The 26,350-nt window shown below is 41.6% G+C and overlaps 1 protein-coding gene across 2 annotated transcripts in view; it reads left to right on the forward strand.

Moving 5' to 3' along the window:
- Positions 1–364: 364 nt before the first annotated feature.
- AMPH (amphiphysin) overlaps positions 365–26,350 on the forward strand; it is a 218,248-nt gene continuing 192,262 nt past the window's right edge. The window contains exon 1 of one of the 2 annotated variants that reach the window (XM_044946824.2): positions 365–745. In XM_044946824.2, the coding sequence (XP_044802759.1) occupies positions 677–745 (69 nt within the window). In that variant the 5' untranslated portion in view covers positions 365–676. The remainder of the gene's footprint in view (positions 746–26,350) is intronic. The other variant, XM_025291402.3, reaches the window with a different exon arrangement.

Genomic DNA, 26,350 nt, shown 5'->3' on the forward strand with positions numbered 1-26,350 from the left:
TTCAAGAGCTCGGGGTACATCTAGGATAAGTTTATCCCTATTAAGCTTACTCTTGCTAAGTGTACTAAGGATGGTGAATCCCTGTTAAGGTTGCCAGAGGCGAGAGTGTGTTCCTGAACACACAGATAATCCAGGGGTGCGCCTTCTGCCCTCGGTGGTCCAGTTGGTCCTTCTGGGAGACCAGCCCAATCCCCTCCATCCCAGAGTTGCTCCAGTTCCACATTCCTGGGGTTCTCCTATCTCCAACCCTTTTTTCCTTCTTTCTTTCTTTCTTTCTTTTTTTTTTTTTTTGCTGGAGAGAATTGGGCCCCCCCTCATCCTCCCCTACCACGAACTCCTCCTTAAAAGAACCCGGGAGCTGCTGAGGGCCTTGGGGTCGCTGCAGGCTTCCTTTCCTTTCTGCACCAGACCTCCTCTTCCATCACTGTGGGCACTCTCTGGGCTTTTTGACTCTCTTTCGCTCGCCACCCCGCCCCGGGTCACAGCCAGGGCCAGCGTGTCCCGCCTCCGCTCTGTCGCTTTAAGCGGGTCCCCGCCGGCGCGCCCCTCCCTCACCCCTCCTGGCGCTCGGCGGCTCTTCGCCGCCTCTCCCTCTCCTCCTGCTCCTCCTCCTCATCGTCTCCCGCTCCTCCTCGCCGCCCGCTCCGCTCCTCGCAGCCTCCGCGCACCCGCAGCCATGGCCGACATCAAGACGGGCATCTTCGCCAAGAACGTCCAGAAGCGACTCAACCGCGCGCAAGAAAAGGTCAGAAACGCGCGGCCGGCCGGGTTGGCGGGGACGCGGGCAGGCAGGGCCGCGTTGGCCGGGGGAGCGCAGGAGGCCGGGCCGGGGCCGGGGTCGCGGGGACGCCCTGGCCTCCGCCGCAGCCACTGCAGCAAGGCGGCACCCGGCAGTCGTGGGCGCGCAGACCCAGTCTCCGAAGGCGCGGGGTGGGCCCGGGTCTCCCGGCTCCCTCTCCCCCTGCGCGGCTGGGCGGGCGCCGGGCACGAGCTGAGGCAGGTGCGGCGGGTCGCCTGCGGCTCCCGGAGCGGAGCGCATCTCCCTCCCGGCGCCAGCTCCCCGCGCTCCCGCAGGCGGCTTTCGGGTCCCGGCGGGAGCTTGCGGCGCTGTCGTTCCTCCGGCGGGATTTCTGGCTACTTGGGTGCAGCAGGCACGAGCGATTTCGCACAGAAGCTACACTTCTCAAATCTGTTTGGATCAAGAGGGCTGACCGCTCAAACCCAACCGCTTTAATACAGTGCAGTGAAGTGAACCCTGAAGTTCAAAACCGAGATCTAGATACACAACTTCTTTCTCTTTCTTTGCTTTTTATTTCTTTTTCTGAGGGGTCTCTGTTACACGTGTATCCCTTTTAACGCCAGTGCCCTTCTCTGGAAGGTCAACGATAAATATGACCTGAACCTAACAATTCTCTGCACATTTATGCATAGAGGAGGGCGTTTTACTGCATTAAAAAAAAAAAAGCCCATGTTGCAAAAAAAAAAAAAAAAAAAAAGAAGAAGAAGTCCAGTTGGGTTCCCTGGTGTTTCACAAGCCCCTCAAGATTGGTCACAGTCAATTATTTTTCTCTCCGAGAGATGGGTACAAATGAATGGCAGGTCCACGTCAAGCCCAGCCAGCGCCCAACACTTGGGGAGATACTGTTCCGTGCACTGGGCTTGCCTGGCTTGCCTTGCCTACTGCTTGTCATCAAGACCTTGCCAGCACTGAGGTCTTCATTTGTGTCCCTTGCAGAGGACATTCATATTGTATGTTAAGCACTGTGCTTGAAATTGACACCAGCTAATAAGCCCCGTCGTTTGTGTCCGTTGAACTGTGTTCTCTTTCACGTGGAAGTATTTTCTGTCCCTGGGATTCTGGGTATTTAGCGGTTTCCTGTTTTACTGGAAATCAGATTTGCCGCGTTGCTCACTGTGGCAGTGAATTTCCCTCTGCAGACCCTGACTTAGACTGCCCTCCAATTCCCACTCTAGGCCAGGAACTGAGCGGAAGGGGGGCACTGATCCCTTTGCCTCTCTGTGTTCCCTGAGGCTTGGTGGCTGCCTTCAGTCCCTCCCTTCACACATCCAGGCTCTCAATGCAGTAAGAGGATTGTATTTCTTTTAATATCTACCCAAGCTTATCCTGAACCAACAGTGATCCTTCTGCCACTCCTTTAGCTGCTGAATTAGCAAGGCTTCCTGCCTGCTTCCAGTCCCTGGCTACTTGTCCAGAACGTAGCCAGAATCTGCCGGGAACCTGGTTAGGTTTTGTCATCATTTTTCCATACTTCATTTTATCCACTGGTAGATATTCCACCCCACCCTCTCCCTCCTTCCAAGTAATTACTTGAATTTTGGGTCTGAAGCTTTTCATTGAATCCACTTTCCATCTATGAAGGAATTTAGTGATACAGTCTGCCTTTTGACATATTAAATTATTTCTTAATCTAGGTCACCAGCTGTTAATATGCCAGAAATAACTGAAAAGAAAATGTAATCTGACTTAGCACGCAAGCCCTTATGAATTGTTGAAAACTCACTGTTGCATTACTAAGGTCAAGTGTGTGTTATGATTGTGGTTGTGGCTGGTAGTTGATCACAGTGGTCTAGGGAAGCTTTGAGCAGGGCTTCAGGTGTCCTGCTGGGGAAAGCTGCTGATGAAAAGTGCCTGTTGTACCTAGTTTAGAAGATTAAGACACCAAGAAGCTGAGAGAGTGGGTTCTGGCCCTGGGTAAGTTCTGCCCCTCCTATTGAGCCTGTTCGGCGTATGGGAAAAGAGCATGTAGAAATCCAGGTAAGGCAGTCCAGCCAAGCCCAAACAGTAGCCCCTGGACAATGGAAAACGAAGTGTGCTGCTATTGATGGGTTCAGTAGACATCTCCTCCAGTGGTGCCTTCTTTCTGCATCTTCAGTCTCCTGCTCTTCTCCAGATGCTCTGTTGTAGTAACTATGTGCCACGTATGTTCTTGAGACCCTTTGCTCCTGGTTTTTACCACAAATTTCCTCAAAAGAGAGTCCACTCTCTCACTTTCTCATCATTTTTGATCCACCTAACAGCTTGCATGCATTTTTCCTCCAAATGCATGACAAACTACTCTTTCAGGTAACTTATGGCTTTCTATGAATTTAATATAGATTTTTAAATTGAAAGTCTGTAAAGTTTCTTTGGAGGAAAAAAAAGTGAAATACACATATAAGGGGGAAAAAAAACCCACCAACAAATTAGAACACTCATAAATTCTACCACCCAGAGACTCACAATCATTTGATGTGTGACCCAGTAGATATTTTCCTCTTGTATGTGTATGTATTTATACAACTAAAACAGATCCATCCTATATGATTTTGTAATCTGTTTATTTCATTTAATAATCATGAACATTCTTCAATAGATGTACATATTTTCCATTATGATTTTAAGTGACTGAACAGTATTGGAATGTATGCATTTTAGTGACTCCCCTATTTTTGGACATTCAATTTCCATTGTTTCTGAATATGAATGTGAGTAAGTGAGAAAACTTACAGGGGAAATGTTGGTACACATTCAAGTGTCTCCTTAAATAAATTCCTAGAAGAATTATTCTGTTAAAGTTATGCTTATTTTTTTTATCATAGTTAGATTGCCTTTCTGAAAGGTTGAATCAATTTACATTCTCACCAGCAATCTGTGAGACTTTGCCAATAGCAGGTACTAAAATTTAAAACATTCTTCAGATACATAATTGGAAAAAACTCTTGCTATTCTTTTTCTTGGTTTTATTTTTTAAAGGTCTAACATTTTTTGCATTGGTTTTTTTAATCTGTGAATTTTGTTTGTATAGTTTTGCCCATTTTGTATAAAATCTCCATCTTTTATTTGTAAGGGCAGAAACTTTATCAATTCTAAAGGTTACAAATATTATTTCTTCCTTTTCTGTTTACTTTTTAACTTTTGAGCATTTTTTTTCTGCTATGGAGCCTATTTATGTTTGTATTATGTTTATTTATTTATTTTGTATTTGCTTAAATCTATCAATTGATTTTGTGTGGTTTCCTCTTTTGGATGTTGAATTACTTAGGATCCTGCCACTTGTAAATGTGAGAAAACTCAGTTCAAACTGGCTAAAGGAAAAAAAAGGATTTAATTACTAAAAATAAAAATATGGTTCTTGCACATATAAATTTCAGTTCAGTTCAGTTCAGTCGCTCAGTTGTGTCCAACTCTTTGCAACCCCATAAATCGCAGCACGCCAGGCCTCCCTATCCATCACCAACTCCCGGAGTTCACTCAAACTCACGTCCATTGAGTTGGTGATGCCATCCAGCCATCTCATCCTCTGTCGTCCCCTTTTCCTCCTGCCCCCAATCCCTGGAGTTTCAGCTTTAGCACCATTCCTTCCAAAGAACACCCAGGGCTGATCTCCTTTAGAATGGACTGGTTGGATCTCCTTGCAATCCAAGGGACTCTCAGGAGTCTTCTCCAATACCGCAGTTCAAAAGCATCAATTCTTCGGCGCTCAGCTTTCTTCACAGTCCAACTCTCACATCCATACATGACCACAGGAAAAACCATAGCCTTGACTAGATGGACCTTTGTTGGCAAAGTAATGTCTCTGCTTTTGAATATGCTGTCTAGGTTGGTCATAACTTTCCTTCCAAGGAGTAAGCGTCTTTTAATTCCATGGCTGCAGTCACCATCTGCAGTGATTTAATGAGTACAAATACAATATGTACTTTTATTAAACTATGAACATATATATATTATTATATATGTGTATTTAAAAATATATGTACATGTTTCTGTTATATATGTTAACTCATTTAATTCCATGCAGTTAGGTACTATTATATCCCTGTTTTATAGATGAGGAAGAGATTAAGTTACATGCCCAAGGTCACACAGTATGCAGTAAAGCTGAAGTTTGAACCCAAGCAGTCCAGTGGTTCTTGATTACATGGTACTGCCTCTTATAATTAGGAAAGGGGCAGGGGTGGACACATATCAGGCCTGCATGGAAGCAGGGATTCAACCACAGACATCAGGGCTCAGGTGTTTTCTCTCTACCTCTCATCTCTGCAGCCCCATTCTTGGGCAGGTTCTTCTCTTTTGGTGGCAAGATGGCTGCCAGCAGCTCTAGGCAAGAGCATGCCACTATTTATGGATAACTCACGATAGCCCTCACCAGCCCAAATTGGGGCTTGTTCCTCACCCTGGAAGAAAGAAATCTCTGGCCAAGGGCCAGGGCCATGAGTTGGATTGGGCCTTAGTCACAGGCTTCTATGGAAGCTGGGATGAAGAAATGCCCCCTAGACCATATGCGGTGCTCTTGGAGGAGGGAGAATCAGAGGACAGAAAAGGGAATGGGTGCTGGGCTGGCAAAATAGAAGGTGTCCACTGAGGTGTAATTAAAAAGCTTCCCTGTCCCATGTTTGTGTAAATAATCACATAGTTAGTAATTTATAATTTAATATTCATTTAAAATTTCCTATCAAATTAATACATCCACAGTTAAAAAAATAAAATATTAGTAAAAGGCTTATTATGAAAAATATCAGTCCCCTGTCTCTTCTCTCCTCTACCACCAATCTTGTTTCCCCAGAGGCAGCTCTTATTAATCACAGTGCCTCTCAAATTATACTTAAAACTACTTCTGAATCTATCCTTTCATATTTGGTGAAATAGGTAAAGATTTAGCTCTCATACATTCTTCCCTCTACTTCCATATCCCCTAATAATATAGCAAAAATAGTTGATTGCTGAAGATTATATTTTTCCAATGGTAGACTATGGAAAAGAATAGATATGTGTACATGTATAACTGAATCCCTTTATCGTACAGCTGAAACTAACACAATGTTCTTAATCAACAGTACTCCAATGTAAAATGAAAAAGCTTTAAAAAGCCTACTTGATAAGATCAAAAGAAAGTATAGTGTTTGTTGACTATAACACACACATCTTAACTATTCAGCCTTCATGGATTTTTGTGTATATGGATCTCTGTATAGCTATCACGCAGAACATTTCTATCATACCAGATAACTCTCAACCTTGTCTTTTTTTTATGTTCATACATTTTAAATTCCTTTACCATCATTTTCCTGATGAACACCTTTTATTGTACATATTGGTTATTTTGATATCTTCTTTTGCAAAGTGTCTGTTCAAGTCTGTGTTTTATTTGGGTTGCTTGTTGTTTCCTTATTGACTTGTAGAAGTTCTTTATATATTTAGTATATGAGTCCTTTCTCAGATAGATATTCTGTGAATGTGTTCTCCCAGAAAGTGGCTTGAGTTTTTACTTTCTTAATGGTGACCTTTGATGAAATGAAGTTTAAAATTTTTATGAAGCCTTATCAGAAGATTAGGTTTTTCATGTAGTTTTTTGTTTTCCTAGAGTTAATCATAGCCTTATTTCTGTTTGCTTATTTCTCTATGAGCTATATAGAATTGTTTGTTCTTGCTTCATCAGATCTGTTAAATGCCTACCAATATTGTATCAAAGGTCTGTATAGTCAAAGCTATGGTTTTCCAGTAATCATGTATGGATGTGAGAGTTGGACCATAAAGAAGCCTGAGCGCCGAAAAATTGATGCTTTTGAACTGTGATGTTGGAGAAGACTCTTGAGAGTCCCTTGGACAGTAAGGAGATCAAACCAGTCAATCCTAAAGAAAGTCAATCCTGAATATTCACTGGAAGGACTGATGCTGAAACTGAAGTTCCAATACTTTGGCCACCTGATGGGAAAGAGCCAACTCATTGGAAAAGACCCTGATGCTGGGAAAGATTGAAGGGAGGAGGAGAAGGGGACAACAGAGGATAAGGTGGTTGGATGGCATCACTGACCCAATGGACATGAGTTTGAGCAAGCTCCGGGAGATGGTGAAGGACAGGGAAGCCTGTGGTGCCGCAGTCCATGGGGTTGCAAAGAGTCAGACATGACTGAGTGACTGAACAACAACAACAATTATTATCAAGGGTTCAATAAAATCATATAATGCAATTATGTTCTCCTACTGGAGGACCCCGTCCCCCAATCCCCTCAATTTGTCGTGTCTGCCCTTTTACTGTAAGCTGGGCTGATTTTTTTCTTAGCCTGCTATGCAGCTGTCATCCTGGGTCTTTCCTCGCCAGTGTTGGGGTTGAGGAAGGGACTTGAAGGCCCATCTATTCTATAATCCTAGGCTTTCAAACTGTTCCCCATTGTCAGTGTTGTGCTTTATCCTCACTTTTTGCAGTTCTTGGTGGATCCAGGTTCTAAGCTGGAATGTGTTTGTGACTAGTGAGAATTGGCTGCTTTTTCATGGGTTGCCTAAACAGGCACTTCTAGAAAGTAGTTGTCTCTATTCGGCTGAGTTGTTTCCATTCTTGTGTCTACTGTTTTGCTTCTGTAAAATTTATTGCGCTCTCTCATCCACTAGTAATGCCTCTCCTCTTTTTATCCATGTACGTTCATACCTTTTTTTATTCCTTTGTTGTCATTTTTTTTGCAAGGGTCTTGGGAGGAAACAGATGTAAATAATACAGTCAGTCTGATTTTTTTTTCAGAGGCCTTTTTTACTTAAGTATTTAATCCCTCTGGGATTTTTTTGTCCATCTTTATTCATTTGTGAAATCCAGTGACATTTATTTGGTCTTAACCCTCCTTGACCTCTATGCAATATTTAAGTCAGTGGTGTAGTTCAAACATTTTTTAAGATTAAAACTGTGGCGTCCCAGATGGCACTAGTGGTAAAGAACCCACCTGCTAATTCAGGACGTGAGATGTGGGTTCAGTCCCTGGATCGGGAAGATCCCCTGGAGGAGGAAATGGCAACCCACTCCAGTGTTCTTGCCTGGAGAATCCCCATGGACCGAGGAGCTTGGCAGGCAACAGACAGTCCATAGGGTTGAAAAGAGTCTGACCTGACTGAAGCAACTGAGCATGCATTCAAACATTTTTTTAATGTGATTCTAGTGAGGAGGGAGGCTTTTGGTATGTTATAATATTAGCCTCTTTCAGTATTAGATTTTAGTATTAATAAGAGTGAGAGCAAAGTGAAAGTTGCTCAGTCCATGAAATTATAGTCCATGGAATTCTCCAGGCCAGAATACTGGAGTGGGTAACCCTTCCCTTCTCCAGGGGATCTTCCCAACCCAGGGAGAGAACCCAGGTCTCCCTCATTGCGTGCAGACTCTTTACCAGCTGAGCCACAAAGGCTTCCCTCCAGTGTTCCCAATAATACTGGAGTGGGTAGTCTATCCCTTCTCCAGCGGATCTTCCTGACCCAGAAATGGAACAAGGGTCACTTGCATTGCAGGCGACCAACTGAGCTATGAGGGAAGCCCAAAAAGAGAGTTACATTGTATAAACTCTAAGGACATGAACTGTTCCATAATCTTTGTGCTAGTTTATCTGCCATGAGTGATTGTTACATAATAGTCTTAGGTGCAGTTTTTTTCATGCATTGTATCTTCCCAAGTAAATTGTAGATGCTTGAGGGGAAGGACCAAATGTATTGTGAATTGTATGTATGCAGCGATGATGTATTATTTGACATTGTGTTTTCTTGCTAGTTTACTTTCCACCTCTGCAAACACATCGCCTGAAAGCATCCACCTACATAATTCTTTTTCTGACTTTTGTGGAATTATGATAAAGTTTTCATTGTATATCACTGCCATTTGAACTGTCATTTTGTGAAGATAGTATATAAAATAAAATTAACTTTAAGAGTTCCGAAGATGGATGGAACTCCATAAATATTAGGTTTTGTTGTTGTTCAGTCGTTAAGTAATGTCTGACTCTTTGCCACCCCATGAATTGCAGCACACCAGGCTCCCTTATTCCTCACTTTCTCCTGAAGTTTGCTCAAATTCATGTCGATTGAGTTGGTGATACTATCTACCCATCGCATTCTCTGATGCCCCTTTCTCCTTTTGCCTTTAATCTTTCCAAGCATCAGGGTCTTTTCCAGTGAATTGGATCTTCACATCAGGTGGCTAAAGTATTGGAGCTTCAGCATCAGCCCTTCCAATGAATATTCAGAGTTGCTTTCCTCTACAGTGAACTGTGCTAAATTCTTTGTTTTATAGGTCAAACAGATATTGGTAGAATCCTGTGGTTCAGCCCAATGTTGATTGTGTGATATGGCAAGAAAAGCAATGTAGTCTCCTTGCATGCCAAATTATGTGACTTTGTGGGTTTTTTTTTTTTAATTGTTGCTTTCCGGATGCCCACATTTAGGTTTGTTCTCAAAGGGAGACCTATAAATGGTGCTTGCGTGTGCCTTTACTGGTGAGCATGTTCCTCTGTTTATTTTATTTATGCAGATTGAATGGGAGAAGAAATACCTTGCTCTCATCAGGAGAATTTACCTGGGACCAGAGCCTTGTCTGTGGAAGAGTAGCTTATATGACCATGTTTACATTTGAGGACTCTTTAGAGACTGAGTCTCTGAGACACTTACAGGGTTTCCCCTTTTAAGATCATCTGAAGACTTTGTTGTCCAGTTCTACATTGTACGACGTATACTTTTGCTTCTACTAAGATAATTTTCTCTGGCTGTATTATGAACTGACAGAATGGCAAAACCAATACAATATTGTAAAGTAATTAGACTCCAATTAAAATAAATAAATTTATATTTTTTAAAAAAATAATAATTTTGAGGGCATTCTTGAGAGTAAGGTTTCCTTCTTCATTTTTTTTGCACATAAGCATGCTTATATGCATCATCCTTCTTTCCCCAGGAACAAATACAATAGAGAATCAGAACTGTAGGGACTGAGATTTTAACTTTATACAAAGTTATCATTATCCTTTGCAACATAGCATATTGTGTGTGTTTTCCATAAATCATACTTTAAAAGTCAGCTTGTTTATGAACCAGTACAACTTAAAATATCTGAAATAGTTGTATAAATAATATGGTCCACTTTACTTGGAGTATAAAATTAGGTCCCGTTTAAAAAAATACTCAAATGACTTTTTAAAAATACATAAATTAAATGTTCCAGTGTATCATGAAGGTACACTTACTCCTCCCTGGGTTGTCCGTCTTATGATAAGTTCAGAAATCCTATGGGGAGTTTCCCTTCCCTAAAGAAGTCTGATTTTTACTATGGCCGTATGGTAAGGGAGTCCAGCTTTCAAATGTCAGTCCTGTCCCCCGGGGTGAGCACTGCAGTGCATCAGGAACCCAGTGGCATCCCCCCTCACTACCCCGATGGCTCTCACAGAGAGGGCAGGGCCAGGAAGCCTTTTTCTCCAGGGTTATACTCAACTATGACCACTCTGTGTCACAGCAGCCCTAAACTCCCAATGTGTGAGCTCTTTATCAGTGGGTTTATCGTTTCCAAATATACTTGCATATGTACACACAGATTCTCACTCCAAGATTTCCCATCATGCCACGGTTCCTAAGTTAGGAAACGACATCGGCAAACACTGATCATCCAATTCATTCACGCCAGTCCGCATTCTTCTGTTTTTGATAACATGCTCATAGGGACATACCAAATTGATTTTAAGCCTGCGGCTTGAGAATACCACCCTAGCGGAGCCTCAGCATCCTCTCCTGTAAACTACTTTTGGGTCATGAGTCCATTCAAAGATGTGTGTGTGTGTGTGTGTGTGTGTGTGTGTGTGTGAGAGAGAGAGAGAGAGAGAGAGAGAGAAAGAGATTGTTTTAAAAAATATTGTGAAGTACTTTGTGAGTGAATGAGTTGAGAAGGCAAAGAGTATTTTTAAAAATGATATGTTCTGACTTTTTAAGTCTGGAAATTTCCACTTGACTCTTCAAATATACTTTTTTCCCCATTTTTATAGCCTTTTAAATTAGGGGCCATCTGAATAGAATACCTGAGGAAATATGTAAGCCTGTGGGCTTCAGTGATGGGATAAAGGATAAAAAGATTTCTTGTGTTACAGATAGAATTTTCCAGATAAATGGCTAATGTTTACATAATGGAACTGCCATCATCACAGAGTTTGAGGAATTCACCTATGAAAGTATATATAGTAAGACTCTATACACAGCATTGTGTAAAAGTAACGCAAAAGTCATCACGATTTCCTGGGAACACATCCACAGGTCAACTTTTCATATAGTAATGCTGAAACTTCATTCTTATTGATTCAAAATCTAAATTTAAGTTTAGTATGTTGTATTTCCTGAATATATACTGAGTGAATCTTTAGAGGAATAATGTTGGGTAAAGCCACGAATAAGATCTTAGTTTTAAAATATTTGCTATGCATAGTATACTAATTTTGATTACCCTGAAATTATTTAGAACAGATGTACAAAAATAAAAGAGCCACAATTTTGGTCTTTTTCATCTTATTCTCATATAGTTATTTATTTGACAGTTTAGTTCAGAAGTGGGAAGAACCTGAAAAAATGTATATACATATATATATATGGGGTGTTCCAGGTGGTGCTAGTGGTAAGGAACCCACCTGCCAATGCAGGAGACATAAGATATGCAGATTCCATCCCTGGGTAAGGAAGATCTGCTGGAGAAGGGTATGACAACCCACTCCAGTATTCTTGCCTGGAGAATCCCATGGAAAGAGGAGCCCGGCAGGCTATAGTCCATAGGATACCAAAGAATTGGACATGACTGAAGTGACTTAACATGCACACACACACACACATATATATGTGTGTGTGTGTATGTATACATTTTTTTTCTATCTTAAAGTGCCTATAATGACTTAATAAAATACACATGGATCCGTGAATAAATGTACTCTTGTTATGGCACCTAACACTTGTTGAGTAAAAGCATGCTAGATGTACATATTCTGATAGTTATATATTCTATTGTAAAGTCAACCTGGTAAAATTTGGTTATTCATTTAGAGTCATTTATTAAGAATCTAATGCCCAAAAGGCACTTGCTAGTAATATAGCATTATAATATAGCATTCAACAAAGACATCTTGGTTGAAGACCAAGCAGGAGCTGGTAGAGAGATAAACCTTTGAACTTAAAAGTAATTACATAGTAATTAATGAAAAATAATAATTAAAAATTCTATGAAAAGAGAAAGAAATTTTAAAAAATGTAACTAGGGAGTTGGGGTGAGAGGGTTGGACACGCTTACCTGAAGAAGGTAGATATTAAGCTAAGATTCTAAGGACGAGTTGAGCTATCCAGACAAGGGGAGTAAGATAATGGTGTGGGAATTATAGTAGTCAGTGAGCATTCCAGACATCAGACTCTTTGCCCTTATTCACAAAAGATAAGATAAAAATAAGAGCTATAGAAAATAGCGTCAGAATTGACTGTTGGCATTGGCCTTATCAGTGATCTCTTCTCCCATTTGCATAGTTATCGAAGTGGAGAAGTGGACCTAATTGGGATAGTTTTTTTGTAGTTGCAGTCTCTCTTTTGTGTGATCAAATTTTTACTCTCACGTGTTAAAGGGTCTTTCTGGGGCAAAGTTCCCCCTTGATAGAGAGGCAGGATGCTGGTTTCAGGCATGAATTATCTGTCAGACAAAGATCCCTTTGTACAATAGCAGTAGACACAAGCGCAATCTGTTTTTATGGATATGTAACTAAAGAGCCTCTTGAAGATGGTGAAAGAGGAGAGTGAAAAAACTGGCTTAAAACTCAACATTCAGAAAACAAAGATCGTGGCATCTGGTCCCATCACTTCATGGCAAATAGAAGGGGAAAAAGTGGAAGCAGTGGCAGATTTTATTTTCTCAGGCTCCAAAATCACTGCCGACTATGACTGCAGCCATGAAATTAAAAGACTCTTGCTCCTTGGAAGAAGGAAAACTATGACAAAGCTAGACAGCATGTTAAAAAACAAAGATTTACTTTGCATGCAAAAGTCTGTATAGTCAAAGCTTTGGTTTTTCCAGTAGTCATGTACAGATGTGAGAGTTGGACCATGTAGAAGGCTGAGTGCTGAAGAACTGATGTTTTTGAATTGTGGTGCTGGAGAAGACTCTTGAGAGTTCCTTGGACAGCAAGGAGATAAAGCCAGTCAATCCTAAAGGAGATCAATCCTGCATATTCATTGGAAGGACTGAGGCTGAAACTCCAATATTTGGCCACCTGTTGTGAAGAGCTGACTCATTATAAAAGACCCTGATAGTGGGAAAGATGGAAGGCAAAAGAAGAGGGGATAGCAGAGGATGAGATGGTTAGATAGCATCACTGACTCAATGGACATGAATCTGAGCAAACTCCAGGAGATAGTGAAGGACAGCCGAGCCTGGTGTGCTGCAGTTCATGGTTCATGAGGTTGCAAAGAGTTGGACATGACGTAATGACTGAAAAACAGCAGGGTCTCTTATCATAGTTCAGTTCGGTCCCTCAGTCATGTCTTTGCAACCCCATGGACTACAGCACACCAGGCTTCCCTGTCTATTACCAACTCCTGGACATGACATATTGACTGAAAAACAGCAGGGTCTCTTATCATAGTTCAGTTCAGTCCCTCAGTCATGTCTTTGCAACCCCATGGACTGCAGCACACCAGGCTTCCCTGTCTATTACCAACTCCTGGAGCTTGCCCAAACTCATGTCCATAGAGTTGGTGATGCTATCCAACCATCTCATCCTCTGTCATCCCCTTCTCCTGCCTTCAATCTTTTCCAGCATCAGGGTCTTTTCCAATGAGTCAGCCCTTTGCATCAGGTAGCCAAAGTATTGGAGTTTCAGCCTCAGCATCAGTTCTTCCAATGAATATCCAGGACTGATTTTCTGTCGGATTGACTGGTTTGATCTCCTTGCAGTCCAAGGAACTCAGAAGCCATCAGGAATTCAAAACAGAAATTAAAGTCCATATAAAATTCTTAAATGCCACACGTCTGGAAAGATTAGTTTGTCTTTAAAAGGTTTGAATGGGCTTCCCTGATAGCTCAGTTGGTAAAGAATCCCCCTGCAATGCAGGAGACCCTGGTTCAGTTCCTGGGTCAGGAAGATCCCCTGGAGAAGGGATAGGTTACCCACGCTAGTATTCTTATGCTTCTCTTGTGGCTCAGCTGGTAAAGAATGTGCCTGCAATGCGGGAGACCTGGGTGTACTCCCTGAGTTGGGAAGATTCCCTGGAGAAGGGAAAGGCTACCCACTCCAGTATTCTGGCCTGGAGAATTCCATGGTCTGTATAATCCATGGGGTCACAAAGAGTCAGACGCGACTGAGCGACATTCACTAAAAGGTTTGAATACACTTGGATTCCCAACTTTTAATGAGAGAAAGAAGAGAAGAGAACCCACGTGATTAATGCTGGAGGCCTTAATTATTTTGTAGGCACTGACCTGATTATATTGCAAGCTGTGGTCTTGAGTTTAGGAATCTGAGATAATTTGCAGCTTGAGAAGAATCTTAAATTTGGAAGAGAATCTTCAGTAGCAGGCAAACTCTTCCCTTATCTAATAATGATTGCTAACAGTTGAGTAGCATAGATAGCCTGAGCCATGGAAGGATATTCCATTTTGTGGTAGCACAGCCTAGAACAGTGTGATACCTTTCACATACTCTGGAATTCCTCAGTATTTGAGACCTCCATACAAGAAATCCTGCCTTTTTAACCTATGTGTTTCTACAGCAAAAATGAACTTCCCACCTGCTCTTTGCTTAGTGGGTTCTTCTCTGAGTCTCCAAGAAAACTGTGTCCAGATTTTTCTTCTCACCTCTGTAGGAAATGCATGTAAGCATGGGGATCATTGCTGCTGCCAAGTCACTTCAGTCATGTCCGACTCTGTGTGACCCCATAGACAGCAGCCCACCAGGCTCCCCCATCCCTGGGATTCTCAAGGCAAGAACACTGGAGTGGGTTGCCATTTCCTTCTCCAATGCATGAAAGTGAAAAGTGAAAGTGAAGTCACTCAGTCATGTCTGACTCTCAGTGACCCCATGGACTGCAGCCCACCAGGCTCCTCCATCCATGGAATTTTCCGGGCAAGAGTACTGGAGTGGGGTGCCAATGGGGATCACTAGCATTATGAAACATGGTACATGAGAGGGCTCTCCTGGGAACTGATATTGGCCTGTGATTTCTCCTGTTAAGCCTAGAGAGTGAATCTAGAAATCCAGTACCCCAAGGTAGTGTTTTCTTGACAGTCAAGAATATTTGGGGGAGTGAGTGAGTTAAGAATGCAGATTCCTGGGCCTATTTTAAAACCTACCAGAATCACATATTAAGACCCAAGAATATGCATTTTTAATAAGTTCTTCAGTTAATTCAAAGTCTTAATGAATGCAGAGTACACTGCTTTACAGAAAGGGGCTTGGTTGAGATTTTGTAGTGGGTAAGAGCTTCTAGGGGATTCCCTGGTGGCTCAGACAGTAAAGCATCTACCTGCAATGTGGGAGACCCAGGTTCATTCCCTGGGTTAGGAAGATCCCTTGGAGAAGGAAATGGCAACCCACTCCAGTACTTTTGCCTAGAAAATTCCATGGATGGAGGAGTCTGGTGGGCTACAGTCCATGGGGTCACAAAGAGTCGGACACGAATGAGCTTCTAGGTCCACTTCAGGGTTATAGTATAGAGAGTAAGGCTTTCTGGGACATGAATTTGGGCAAACTCTGGGAGATAGTGAAGGATAGGGGAGCCTGGCATGCTGCAGTCCATGAGGTTGCAATGAGTTGGACATGACTTAGCAACTGAATAACAACAACAAGGCTTTCTACCACCTAGTGACTCTAAATTTATCTTGAATGTTGCAGAGAGCAAAAGGTGAAAAACAGTGCCCTATGCAATGCTTAAAAATATCCTTATTCTTAAAATAGCCTACTTAGGTTTCAAAGAAATCAGTCAGTTTTGCAGAGGCCAAATCAGAGATGTTTCATCAAGGGCCAAATGTCTTCTTTATTAGGAGTGTTGTACAGCATGGAGGATTGGAGTCTGTGTAATCTGGTTCTGTAAAAGCCATTTGAATAAATCTGGCTAATGCATTGTTCACAAAAAGTAGAAATGTTTGTGTCAAAAAATTGCTGCATATTTTTGGTAGGTGACAGAGAGAGATGCAGAGAAGGCAATGGCAACCCACTCCAGTACTCTTGCCTGGAAAATCCCATGGATGGAGGGGCCTGGTGGGCTGCCGTCTATGGGGTCGCTAGGAGTTGGACATGACTGAGTGACTTCACTTTGACTTTTCACTTTCATGCATTGGAGAAGGAAATGACAACCCACTCCAGTGTTCTTGCCTGGAGAATCCCAGGGACGGGGGAGCCTGGTGGGCTGCCGTCTATGGGGTCGCACAGAGTCGGACACGACTGAAGCGACTTAGCAGCAGCAGCAGCAGGAGCAGCAGAGAGAGGTGGGAAAATTTGAGAAATTTATTTATAATTACATTGATTTTGTGTGTTTTATTATGTAGTGAATAGTAATGAGATTGCTTAATATGGCTCATAGGGAGTGTCATCAAAACTCAGAGGATAGTTTTGGTCTCTAGTTGAAGAAGCCCTATTGATAGGAACTAGATTATCATATTCTAAGTTTAATTTTTTTAAAAGTATTTTGTTGAGAACTTGTGTCTGTGTTCTTTTTAAAAAATTAATTAATTTATTTTAATTGGAGGCTAGTTATTTTACAATATTGTGGTGGTTTTTGCCATACATTGACATGAATCAGCCCCAGGTGTACATGTGTCCCCCATCCCAAAGCCCTCTCCCACCTGGCTCCCCATCCCATCCCTCTGGGTTGTCCCAGTGCACCGGCTTTGAGTGCCCTGTTTCATGCATCGAACTTGGACTGGTCATCTATTTCACATATGGTAATATACATGTTTCAATGCTATTCTCTCAAATCATCCCACCCTCGCCTTCTTCTACAGAGTGCAAAAGTCTGTTCTTTATATCTGTGTCTCTTTTCCTGTCTTCTGTATGGGGTCGTCATTACCTTCTTTCTAAATTCTATATATATATATGCATTAATATACTGTATTGGTGTTTTTCTTTCTGACTTACTTCAATACAGTATATTAGGCTCCAGTTTCATCCACCTCATTAGAACTGTTTCAAATGTGTTCTTTTTAATAGCTGAGTAATATTCCATTTGTTTATGTACCTCAACTTTCTTATGCATTTGTCTGTCAATGGACATCTATGTTGCTTCCATATCCTAGCTATTGTAAACAGTGCTGCGATGAACATTGGTTTCCTTGGTGTGTATGCCCAGCAGTGAGATTGCTAAGTCGTACTTGTGTCTATATTCTTAATGGATGTTGTTTTATAGTTTTCTTTTTTTGTGATGTTTTTTGCCTGTTTTTTTTTTTTTTTTTTTTTTTTGTATCTTAATAATAATGGCCTGAAATAATGAATTGAGAAGTGACCCGTCTTCTATTTTTTTGGAAGAGTTTGTGAAGTTCAGTTCAGCTCAGTTGTGTCTGACCCTTGCAACCCCATGGACTGCAGCCCGCCAGGCTCCTCTGTCTATGGGGATTCTCCAAACAAGAATACTGGAGTGGGTTGCCATGGCCTTTTCCAGGGGATGTTTTCAACCCAAGGATTGAACTTAGGTCTCCTACATTGTAGGCAAATTCTTTACCGTCTGAGCCCCCAGGGAAGCACCAAGAAACCTAAAAATTAGTATGACTAGCCTTCCTGCAGTGTTCATTTTATTGTGGAGCTGAACCCACACTACCTCTGAGGTATGCCTATATTGTACCAGATATTGCTAGTCCGGGAGAATATAAAAATTCAAAATTTGAAGTATACTTTCTACTGAATGGGTATCACTTTTGCACCCAGATAAGTTTGAAAATTGTAAGTTGAACTGGCCTAAGTCAGGAACCATTTGTACATACATATATCAAATCATTATGTTGCATACCTTAAACTTACACAATGTTATACATCAATTTTATCTCAATAAAACTGTAAAAAATTTGTTGGACTTTGTTTTACAGCCTAACGTGATCTGTTCTGGAGGATGTACCATGTGCATTTGAGAAGAATTGTAATCTGCTGTTGAGTGAAGTGATCTATAGATAGATGTGTGCTAGGACCACTGATTTATAGTGTTATTCGTATCCTCCAGTTTCTTACTGGTTTTCTGTTTAATTGTTCTATCCATTACTGAAGGTGAGGTAGTGGAGTCTTCCACTAGTATTTTTGAATTGTTTATTCTTCTCTTCAGTTTTGTCAATTGTTGCTTTATACATTTTGTTAGGTGCATAAATGTTTATATTCCTTATATTTTCTTTATGAATTGACCTTTTTGTCATTATAAAATGTCCTGCTTTGTGTCTAGTAACAATTTTTGTCTACAAGTCTATCTTGTCTGCTATTAGCATAGCCACTCCAGCTCTCTTTTGGTTACTGTTTGCATGGTACAAACAGTATCTATCTTTTCCATCCTTGGGCTCTTAACTCATTTGTGTCTTTGAATCTAATTTGTGTCTCTTGTAGACTGTGTATAGCTGGTTTTTTTTTTTTTTTTTAATCCATTCTTCCAATCTTTGCCTTTTAGAGTGCTTAACTTATTTATATTTAGTGTAGTTAATGACAAATTAGGATTTATGTCAGCCAATTGTATTTATTTATTTTTGTTCCTTGATTTCTCATCACTGCCTTCTTTCTGTTAAATAGACATTTTGTAGTGTGCCATTTTAATTCCTTTGTTTCTTCTGCTATATTTTTTGAATATTTTTCTTAGTGGTTTGCCTGGAATTACAATTAACATCTTTTTTTTTTTTTTTTAAAGGGAAGAACTTAGATTTTTAAAAGAAATGTTTATTTATTTATTTATAACTATGCTGGGTCTTCACTGGTGCACACAGGCTTTCTCTACTTGTGGCATACAGGGGCTAGTCTATACTTGTGATATGTGGGCTTCTCATAGTGGGGGCTTCTCCTGGTGTGGGCTTCTCATGGTGGGGGCCTCTCACGGTGGAGGCTTCTCACGGTGGGGGCTTCTCACGGTGCGGACTTCTCACGGTGGGGGCTTCTCCTGGTGTGGGCTTCTCATGGTGGGGGCTTCTCACGGTGGGGCTTCTCACGGTGGGGGCTTCTCACGGTGGGGCTTCTCATGGTGTGGGCTTCTCACGGTGTGGGCTTCTCTTGTTGCAGAGCATGGGTTCTAGAGGGAGCCGGTTTTACTTGTTACGGCATGTGGGCTCAGTAGTTGCTGCTCAAGGGCTCTAGAGCTCAGGCTCCACAGTTGTAGTGCATGGGCTTAGTTGCCACTTGGTATGTGAAATCTTCCTGGACCAGGGATTGAACTTGTGTCCTCTGCATTGGCCGGCACATTCTTAACCACTGCATCACCAGGGAAATCCTACAGTTAGCATCTTAATTTATAGCAGTGTAATTCAGATTGAAAGTGAAAGTCACTCAGTTGTGTCTGACTCTTTGTGACCCCATGGACTATACAGTCCAGGGAATTCTCCAGGCCAGAATACTGGAGTGGGTAGCCTTTACCTTCTCCAAGGGATCTTCCCAACCCAGGGATCAAACCCAGAATCCACACTGCAGGAAGATTCTTTACCAGCTGAGCCACAAGGGAAGCCCATAATTAATTCAGATTGAAGTGAACTTAATTTCAATAGTATAGAAAACTTTGCTCTCACACAGTTCTATTTCTTCTTCCCTTTTGTGCTGTAGTTGTCAAGCAAATTACTTCTGTATGTATTGTACATCCATGAGCAAAATTTATAATTATTGCTTTATTCTATTGTCTTTTAAATTGGATAGGATAAAAAGTAAGTTAAAAGCAAAAATGTACTGTATTTTACATTTACATGTGCAGTTACTTCATGTTTCAGAACATATATTTCTTATGAAATGGATTCTGTTTGTTAGGTAATAATTAGCTCATTTCTCGATTTTTAAAACTGAGACAAGACCACAGTAGGAGATAGCTAGTGTTAGCACATTTATTAAAGGAATTAGTCTTTAGCTTTATTGTAAATAAGTGTATACCTACAATCTGTTAGTCTGTTTAAAGAAAAGGTTTCAGACTCCTCTTAATGGTTTTATAGTTCTGTAGTTAAGAACTATTAAGTATTACTTAGGATTTAAAATATATGCAACATTTTATGCTTTTTTCCCCCTGGTTACCCATAGTTTTTATCAGATTCTCAAAAAGGTCTATGACCTTAATAGCTTAAATACCAATTAGTCTATAAAGTATTAAGGCTCTCTTTTGGCTCAAACATTTTCACAAAACTCCTGGAAGAGCAAGAAGGATAATGAAGTATTTAGTGGATGCTGGAACTACTCGCATCCAGGTGCCCAGCTGTGTTTTGGTTTTGGTCATGGTCCTTGCACCTTGAAACCTTGAAAACTCAGATTACCTGTGTTCCTCCAGATTAGGCCTGTTACTGTGCTTGTTTTAACATGGATGTGTGGCACATGGCCTCCATGACGCCAGGCTCCTCATCATGTCTTTAAAAGAATTATTATTATTATTGAAGTATAGTTGATTTACCATATTATGCTAGCTTCAGGTGTACAGCATAGCAATTCAGTTACACACACACAAACACACACACATACATTCATTTTCAAATTCTTTTCCCTTATTCAGTTCAGTTTAGTTCAGTTCATTCACTCAGTCGTGTCTGACTTTTTGCGACCCCATGAATCGCAGCACGCCAGGCCTCCCTGTCCATCACCAACTCCTGGAGTTCACTAAAACTCACTTCCATTGAGTCAGTGATGCCATCCAGCCATCTCATCCTTTGTCATCCCTTTCTCCTCCTGCCCCCAATCCTTCCCAGCATCAGAGTCTTTTCCAATGAGTCAACTCTTCTCATGAGGTGGCCAAAGTACTGGAGTTTCAGCTTTAGCATCATTCCTTCCAAAGAACCCCCAGGGCTGATCTCCTTCAGAATGGACTGGTTGGATCTCCTTGCAGTCCAAGGGACTCTCAAGAGTCTTCTCCAACACCACAGTTCAAAAGCATCAATTCTTCGGTGCTCAGCTTTCTTCACAGTCCAACTCTCACATTCATACATGACCACAGGAAAAACCATAGCCTTGACTAGATGGACCTTTGTTGGCAAAGTAATGTCTCTGCTTTTGAATATGCTATCTAGGTTGGTCATAACTTTCCTTCCAAGGGGTAGGTGTCTTTTCATTTCATGGCATTTTGTATGTAGTAGTGTGTATATGTTAACCCAAACTCCTAATTTATGTAAACAAAGCCTTATAAAAAAGAATTATTTTGATCTGTTATTTAAGGGATAATAAAATTTCTTGGGGCTTTTCTCGTGGCTCAGTGATAAAGAATCTGCCTGCCAATGCAGGAGATGTGGGCTCAATCCCTGGGTCGGGAAGATCTCCTAGGGAATGAAATGGCAACCCACTCCAGTATTCTTGCCTGGGAAATCCGTGGACAGAGGAGCCTAGTGAGCTACAGTCTTGGGGTCACAAAGAGTTGGACACGACTAACCCACTAAACAATAACAGCAAAAGATTTCTTTATGTAGTCATTGTAGCCTAGGTTTTCCCAGTTGTCCATCCTGTAGTAACTAGAGATATGTATATCGAGGTGGCCTAAGTAAATGAAGAGGGAGTCTCTATGAGAGGTGATCAGGGAGAAATCTACATTTGTCTCCAGAGTGCATTAGATAAGTTCCTGTAGAGTCTGGGTGTTGAGCAACCTCTTTGGAGTAACATGGTAAAATTGCTGATCCTCCTCTCATCACTAAAGATCCTGCTTCCTCAAACTGAAACAGAAAGGTACACATGTGTATGTGCAGTATCTGTGTGTATGTGTGTGTGCATGTGTATTTTGGGGACTTTTTTAGAATGAAGTATGACATGCATATATTAATTTGCAAAACTCTTAGGTGTACAGCTGGATAAAATTTTATAAATATATATGTATAATATATAATCTGGCTTACACTCAGATGAAATGAACAGCATTTCTACAACCCAGCAGGCTCCCTCGGGCTTCTTCCAAGTTAATAAATCCTCTCTTCTGGTCTCTTCCTCCTACCAGGTAGCCACTACTCTGATTCTACCTCCCATGGGTTAGTTTCGTCTGTCCTTTAAATTGGTATAAATGGAATCATAACAATGTATGGGGCTTCCCTGGTGGCTCAGTGGGTAAAGAATCTGTCTGCAATGCTGGAGACACAGTAGACAAAAGTTCAACCCCTGGATCAGGGATATCCCCTGGAGAAGAAAATGGCAACCCACTCCAATATTCTTGCCTGGGAAATCCCATGGACAGAGGAGCCTGGCAGGCTACGGTCCATGGGGCCGCAAGGAGTTGGATGTGACTAAGAACTAATACTCTGTGTCCTCTTTTGAGTCTTACTTCTTTCACTCATCACAGTACATATGAGAGTGATCCATGTTGCTGTGTGTAGGAGTTCATTCTCTTTTATACATGAATAGTATTACCCTGTACAATCTTATTTATCCATCCTCCAGTTGATAGGCATTTGGTTCTTAGGAATACAGCTGCTGTGCACATTCATTATATATGTCTTCCAGTGGACAAAGCCACCAATTTCTCTTGAGTTAATACTTACGAGTAGAATTACTGATTCTTTGAGATAGGCATTATTTAGTTTTAGGAGATAGGGCCAAAGAGTTTGCCAGAGCAGTGTATCAAATTTACACTCCCATAAGCAATTGTGAGAGTGTAGAAAGCCTGTAACTTCAAATGGTAAGTTTGATGTTGCAAAATGAGTTGTATTTGTCCACTGTTGCATCCACATGCATGTGTGCATGCATGCTAAGACACATCAGCTGTGTCTGACTTTGCTATCCCATGGACTGTAGCCCATCAGGCTGCTCTGTCCATGGGATGCTCTAGGCAAGAATACTGGAGTGGGCTGCCATTTCCTCCTCCAGGGGATCTTCCCGAACACTCTGTCTTACATTATAGGTCTCCTTGATTAATGAACAGAGGAGTTTATCTTTATATATTTTGCATATAATCATAGGAACATTTCTCTCAAGAACCCATCAATATATTGTGTTTTAATTAGGTGGTGGGGAAATGGTCCATTTTTAACTCACACTGCAACTCACATATGCAGAGGAAGGGTACAGATGGTGTTGTGTAGATGGGGTGAGGGGGAGGAGGATTGTGGTGCAAACAGTCTCAAGGGGTCAGGGTTCTTTGCTGTGCTGTATTCTTCCTCATCTAATCTGGGAGCAGTGTCTCTGGTTCACACAGGTGCCTTTCCCTGTAGGTGTATATGGCTCAGTAACTTAGGATCTGAGCATATCTGGGTTCAAGCATGGTCCAATAGCATGGCGTGCTGCAATGGACTTAGCCTCACTTTGGTTTTTTTCTGGCTCTCTATGTGCTTCTGCCATCTGACTGGACTGATACACTGGGCTCTGGTCCCCAGGCCTTGCTACAAAGCCACGTGGCTACTACCTCAGCAACCCACCCCCTCTTCCAGTCTGGTGAGTTGCCTGGCCAAATTTCCAAGTGACTGTGTGTTCACCATGAGCATCAAGGCACTGCAGAATCTAAACTTCAGGCCCTTCCTTCACCTTGTTGCCTCATGCAGCTAAAGTGATGTAGCTGTGCTCAAGGTTGGCAAATAGGTTAGGCTGAGAAGGGATCTTTCTAGAGTGTTTCATGAGGTGTAAGGGTCATAGCTGCATTTTGCTGTTGACATTATCCTTATTTCAAAGGCAGGGAGAGGAAAATTGGGATCTACTTTTCTTCTACCTTTTTTCCTCTTTTACAAGAAGGGGAAGGCTTTCCTTTTCATTCTTTGTATCTTCCTGCCACAGAGCTTGACAGGCCATCACGGATGGATGGGGCATCTTTATTCCAGGACAGAAATGGTATGGACCTAACAGAAGCAGAAGATATTAAGAAGAGGTGGCAAGAATACACAGAAGAACTATACAAAAAAAGATCTTCATGAACCAGATGACCATGGTGGTGTGATCACTCTCCTAGAGCCAGACATCCTGGAATGTGAAGTCAAGTGGGCCTTAGGAAGCATCACTATGAACAAAGCTAGTGGAGGTGATGGAATCCCAGTTGAGCTATTTCAAACCTAAAAGATGATGCTGTGAAAGTGCTGCACTCAATATGCCAGCAAATTTGCAAAACAGCAGTGGCCACAGGACTGGAAAAGGTCAGTTTTCATTCCAGTCCCAAAGAGAGGCAATTCCAAAGAATGCTCAAACTACCGCACAATTGCACTCATCTCACACGCTAGCAAAGTAATGTTCAAAACTCTCCAAGCCAGGCTTCAGCAATACGGGAACCGTGAACTTCCAGATGTTCAAGCTGGATTTGCAGAAGACAGAGGAACCAGAGATCAAATTGCCAACATCTGTTGGGTCATCAAAAAAGCAAGAGAGTTCCAGAAAAAAATCTACTTCTGCTTTATTGACTACGCCAAAGCCTTTGGCTGTGTGGATCACAACAAACTGTGGAAACTTCTTCAAGAGATGGGAATATCAGACCACCTGACCTGTCTCCTGAGAAATCTGTATGCAGGTCAAGAAGCAACAGTTAGAACTGTACCTGGAACAACAGACTGGTTCTGAATTGGGAAAGGAGTACTTCAAGGCTATATATTGTCACCCTACTTAGTTAACTTATATGCAGACTAGTACATCATGCAAAATTCTTGACTGGATGAAGCACAAGCTGGAATCAAGATTGTGGAGAGAAATTTCAATAACCTCAGATATGCAGATGACACCACCCTTATGGCAAGAAAGCAAAGAGGAACTAAAGAGCCTCCGGATGAAAGTGAAAGAGGAGACTGAAAAAGCTGGCTTAAAAGTCAACATTCAGAAAACTAAGATCATGGCATCTGGTCCCATAACTTCATGACAAATAGATGGGGAAACAATGGAAACAGTGAGGGACTTAATTTTCTTGGGCTCCAAAATTACTGCAGATGGTGACTGCAGCCATGAAATTAAAAGATGCTTGCTCCTTGAAAGAAAAACTATGACCAACCTAGAAAGCATATTAAAAAGCAGAAACATTACTTTACCAACAAAAGTCCATTTAATCAAGGCTATGGTTTTTCCAGTAGTCATGTATGGATGTGAGAGTTGGATGGGGAACGCATGTATACCTGTGGCAGATTCATTTTGATATATGGCAAAACCAATACAATGTTGTAAAGTTAAAAAATAAAATAGAATTAAAAAAAAAAAAGAAAACTGAGTGCCGAAGAATTGATGCTTTTGAATTGTGATGTTGGAGAAGACTCTTGAGAGTCCCTTGGACTGCAAGGAGATCCAACCAGTCCATCCTAAAGGAGATCAGTCTGGGTGTTCTTTGAAAGGATTGATGTTGAAGCTGAAGCTCCAATCCTTTGGCCACCTGATGGGAAGAGCTGACTCATTTGAAAAGACCCTGATGCTGGGAAAGATTGAGGGTAGGAGGAAAAGGGAACAGCAGAGGATGAGATGGTTGGATAGCATCACTGACTCAGTGGACATGAGTTTGGGTAAACTCCAGGAATTGGTAATGGACAGGGAGGCCTGGTATGCTGCGGTTCATGGGGTCACAAAGATTCGGACACAATTGAGTGACTGAACTGAGAATGAGACTGATGGTTTTTCCAGTAGTCATGTATGGATGTGAGAGTTGGACTATAAAAAAAGCTGAGCACTGAAGAATTGATGCCTTTGAACTGTGGTATTGGAGAAGACTCTTGAGAGTCTCTTGGACTGCAAGGAGATGAAACCAGTCACTCCTAAAGGAAATCAGTCCTGAATATTCATTGGAAGGACTGATGCTGAAGCTGAAGCTCCAATACTTTGGCCACCTGATGCAAAGAGCTGACTCATTGGAAAAGACCCTGGTGCTGGCAAAGATTGAAGACAGGAGGAGAAGGGGACCACAGAGGATGCGATGGTTGGATGGTATCACTACTTGATGGACATGATTTTGAGTAAGCTCTGGGAATTGGAGATGGACAGGGAAGCCAGGTGTGAAGCCAGGTGTGCTGCAGTCCATGGGGTCACAAAGAGTCGGACACAACTGAGTGACTGAACTGAATTGAACTGAGGAGCAGGACTCTGCCTTGGGCTTCATTTCCCTATTTAGCATTTGATATACTAAGGAGAGAAATGAAAGATTATGGAAAATTTGTACTTGAGGCATCTTCATTTTCACACCTCATCAGGTTTGCATTAAGAATGGGATGTTTCCTGGGGAATAGAGCCAATATGTTGTAACAGCTACATGGAAACTAACTTTTAAAAATCGTGAGAGCCCATGCACCACACTGAAGGCTCCCTTGTGCTACAACTAAGACCTGATGTGGCCAAGTAAATAATAAAATATTTTACAAACATATAAAAATTAAAAGTTTGAGAAATGAAATTTATCTTAAAAAAGTAAAGAATTCAGTGTTTTCTATCAATCAGGCACTACTATAAGCAATTTACCTATATTGGCTCCTTTAACCCCCATAGTAAACCTGTGAAGTAGGTGTTTTTAAGCTTAGTTTACAGATGAGGAGACTGAAGC

Source organism: Bubalus bubalis, chromosome 8 (assembly GCF_019923935.1).
Source record: "Bubalus bubalis isolate 160015118507 breed Murrah chromosome 8, NDDB_SH_1, whole genome shotgun sequence".
NCBI classification, from domain to species: Eukaryota; Metazoa; Chordata; class Mammalia; order Artiodactyla; family Bovidae; genus Bubalus; species Bubalus bubalis.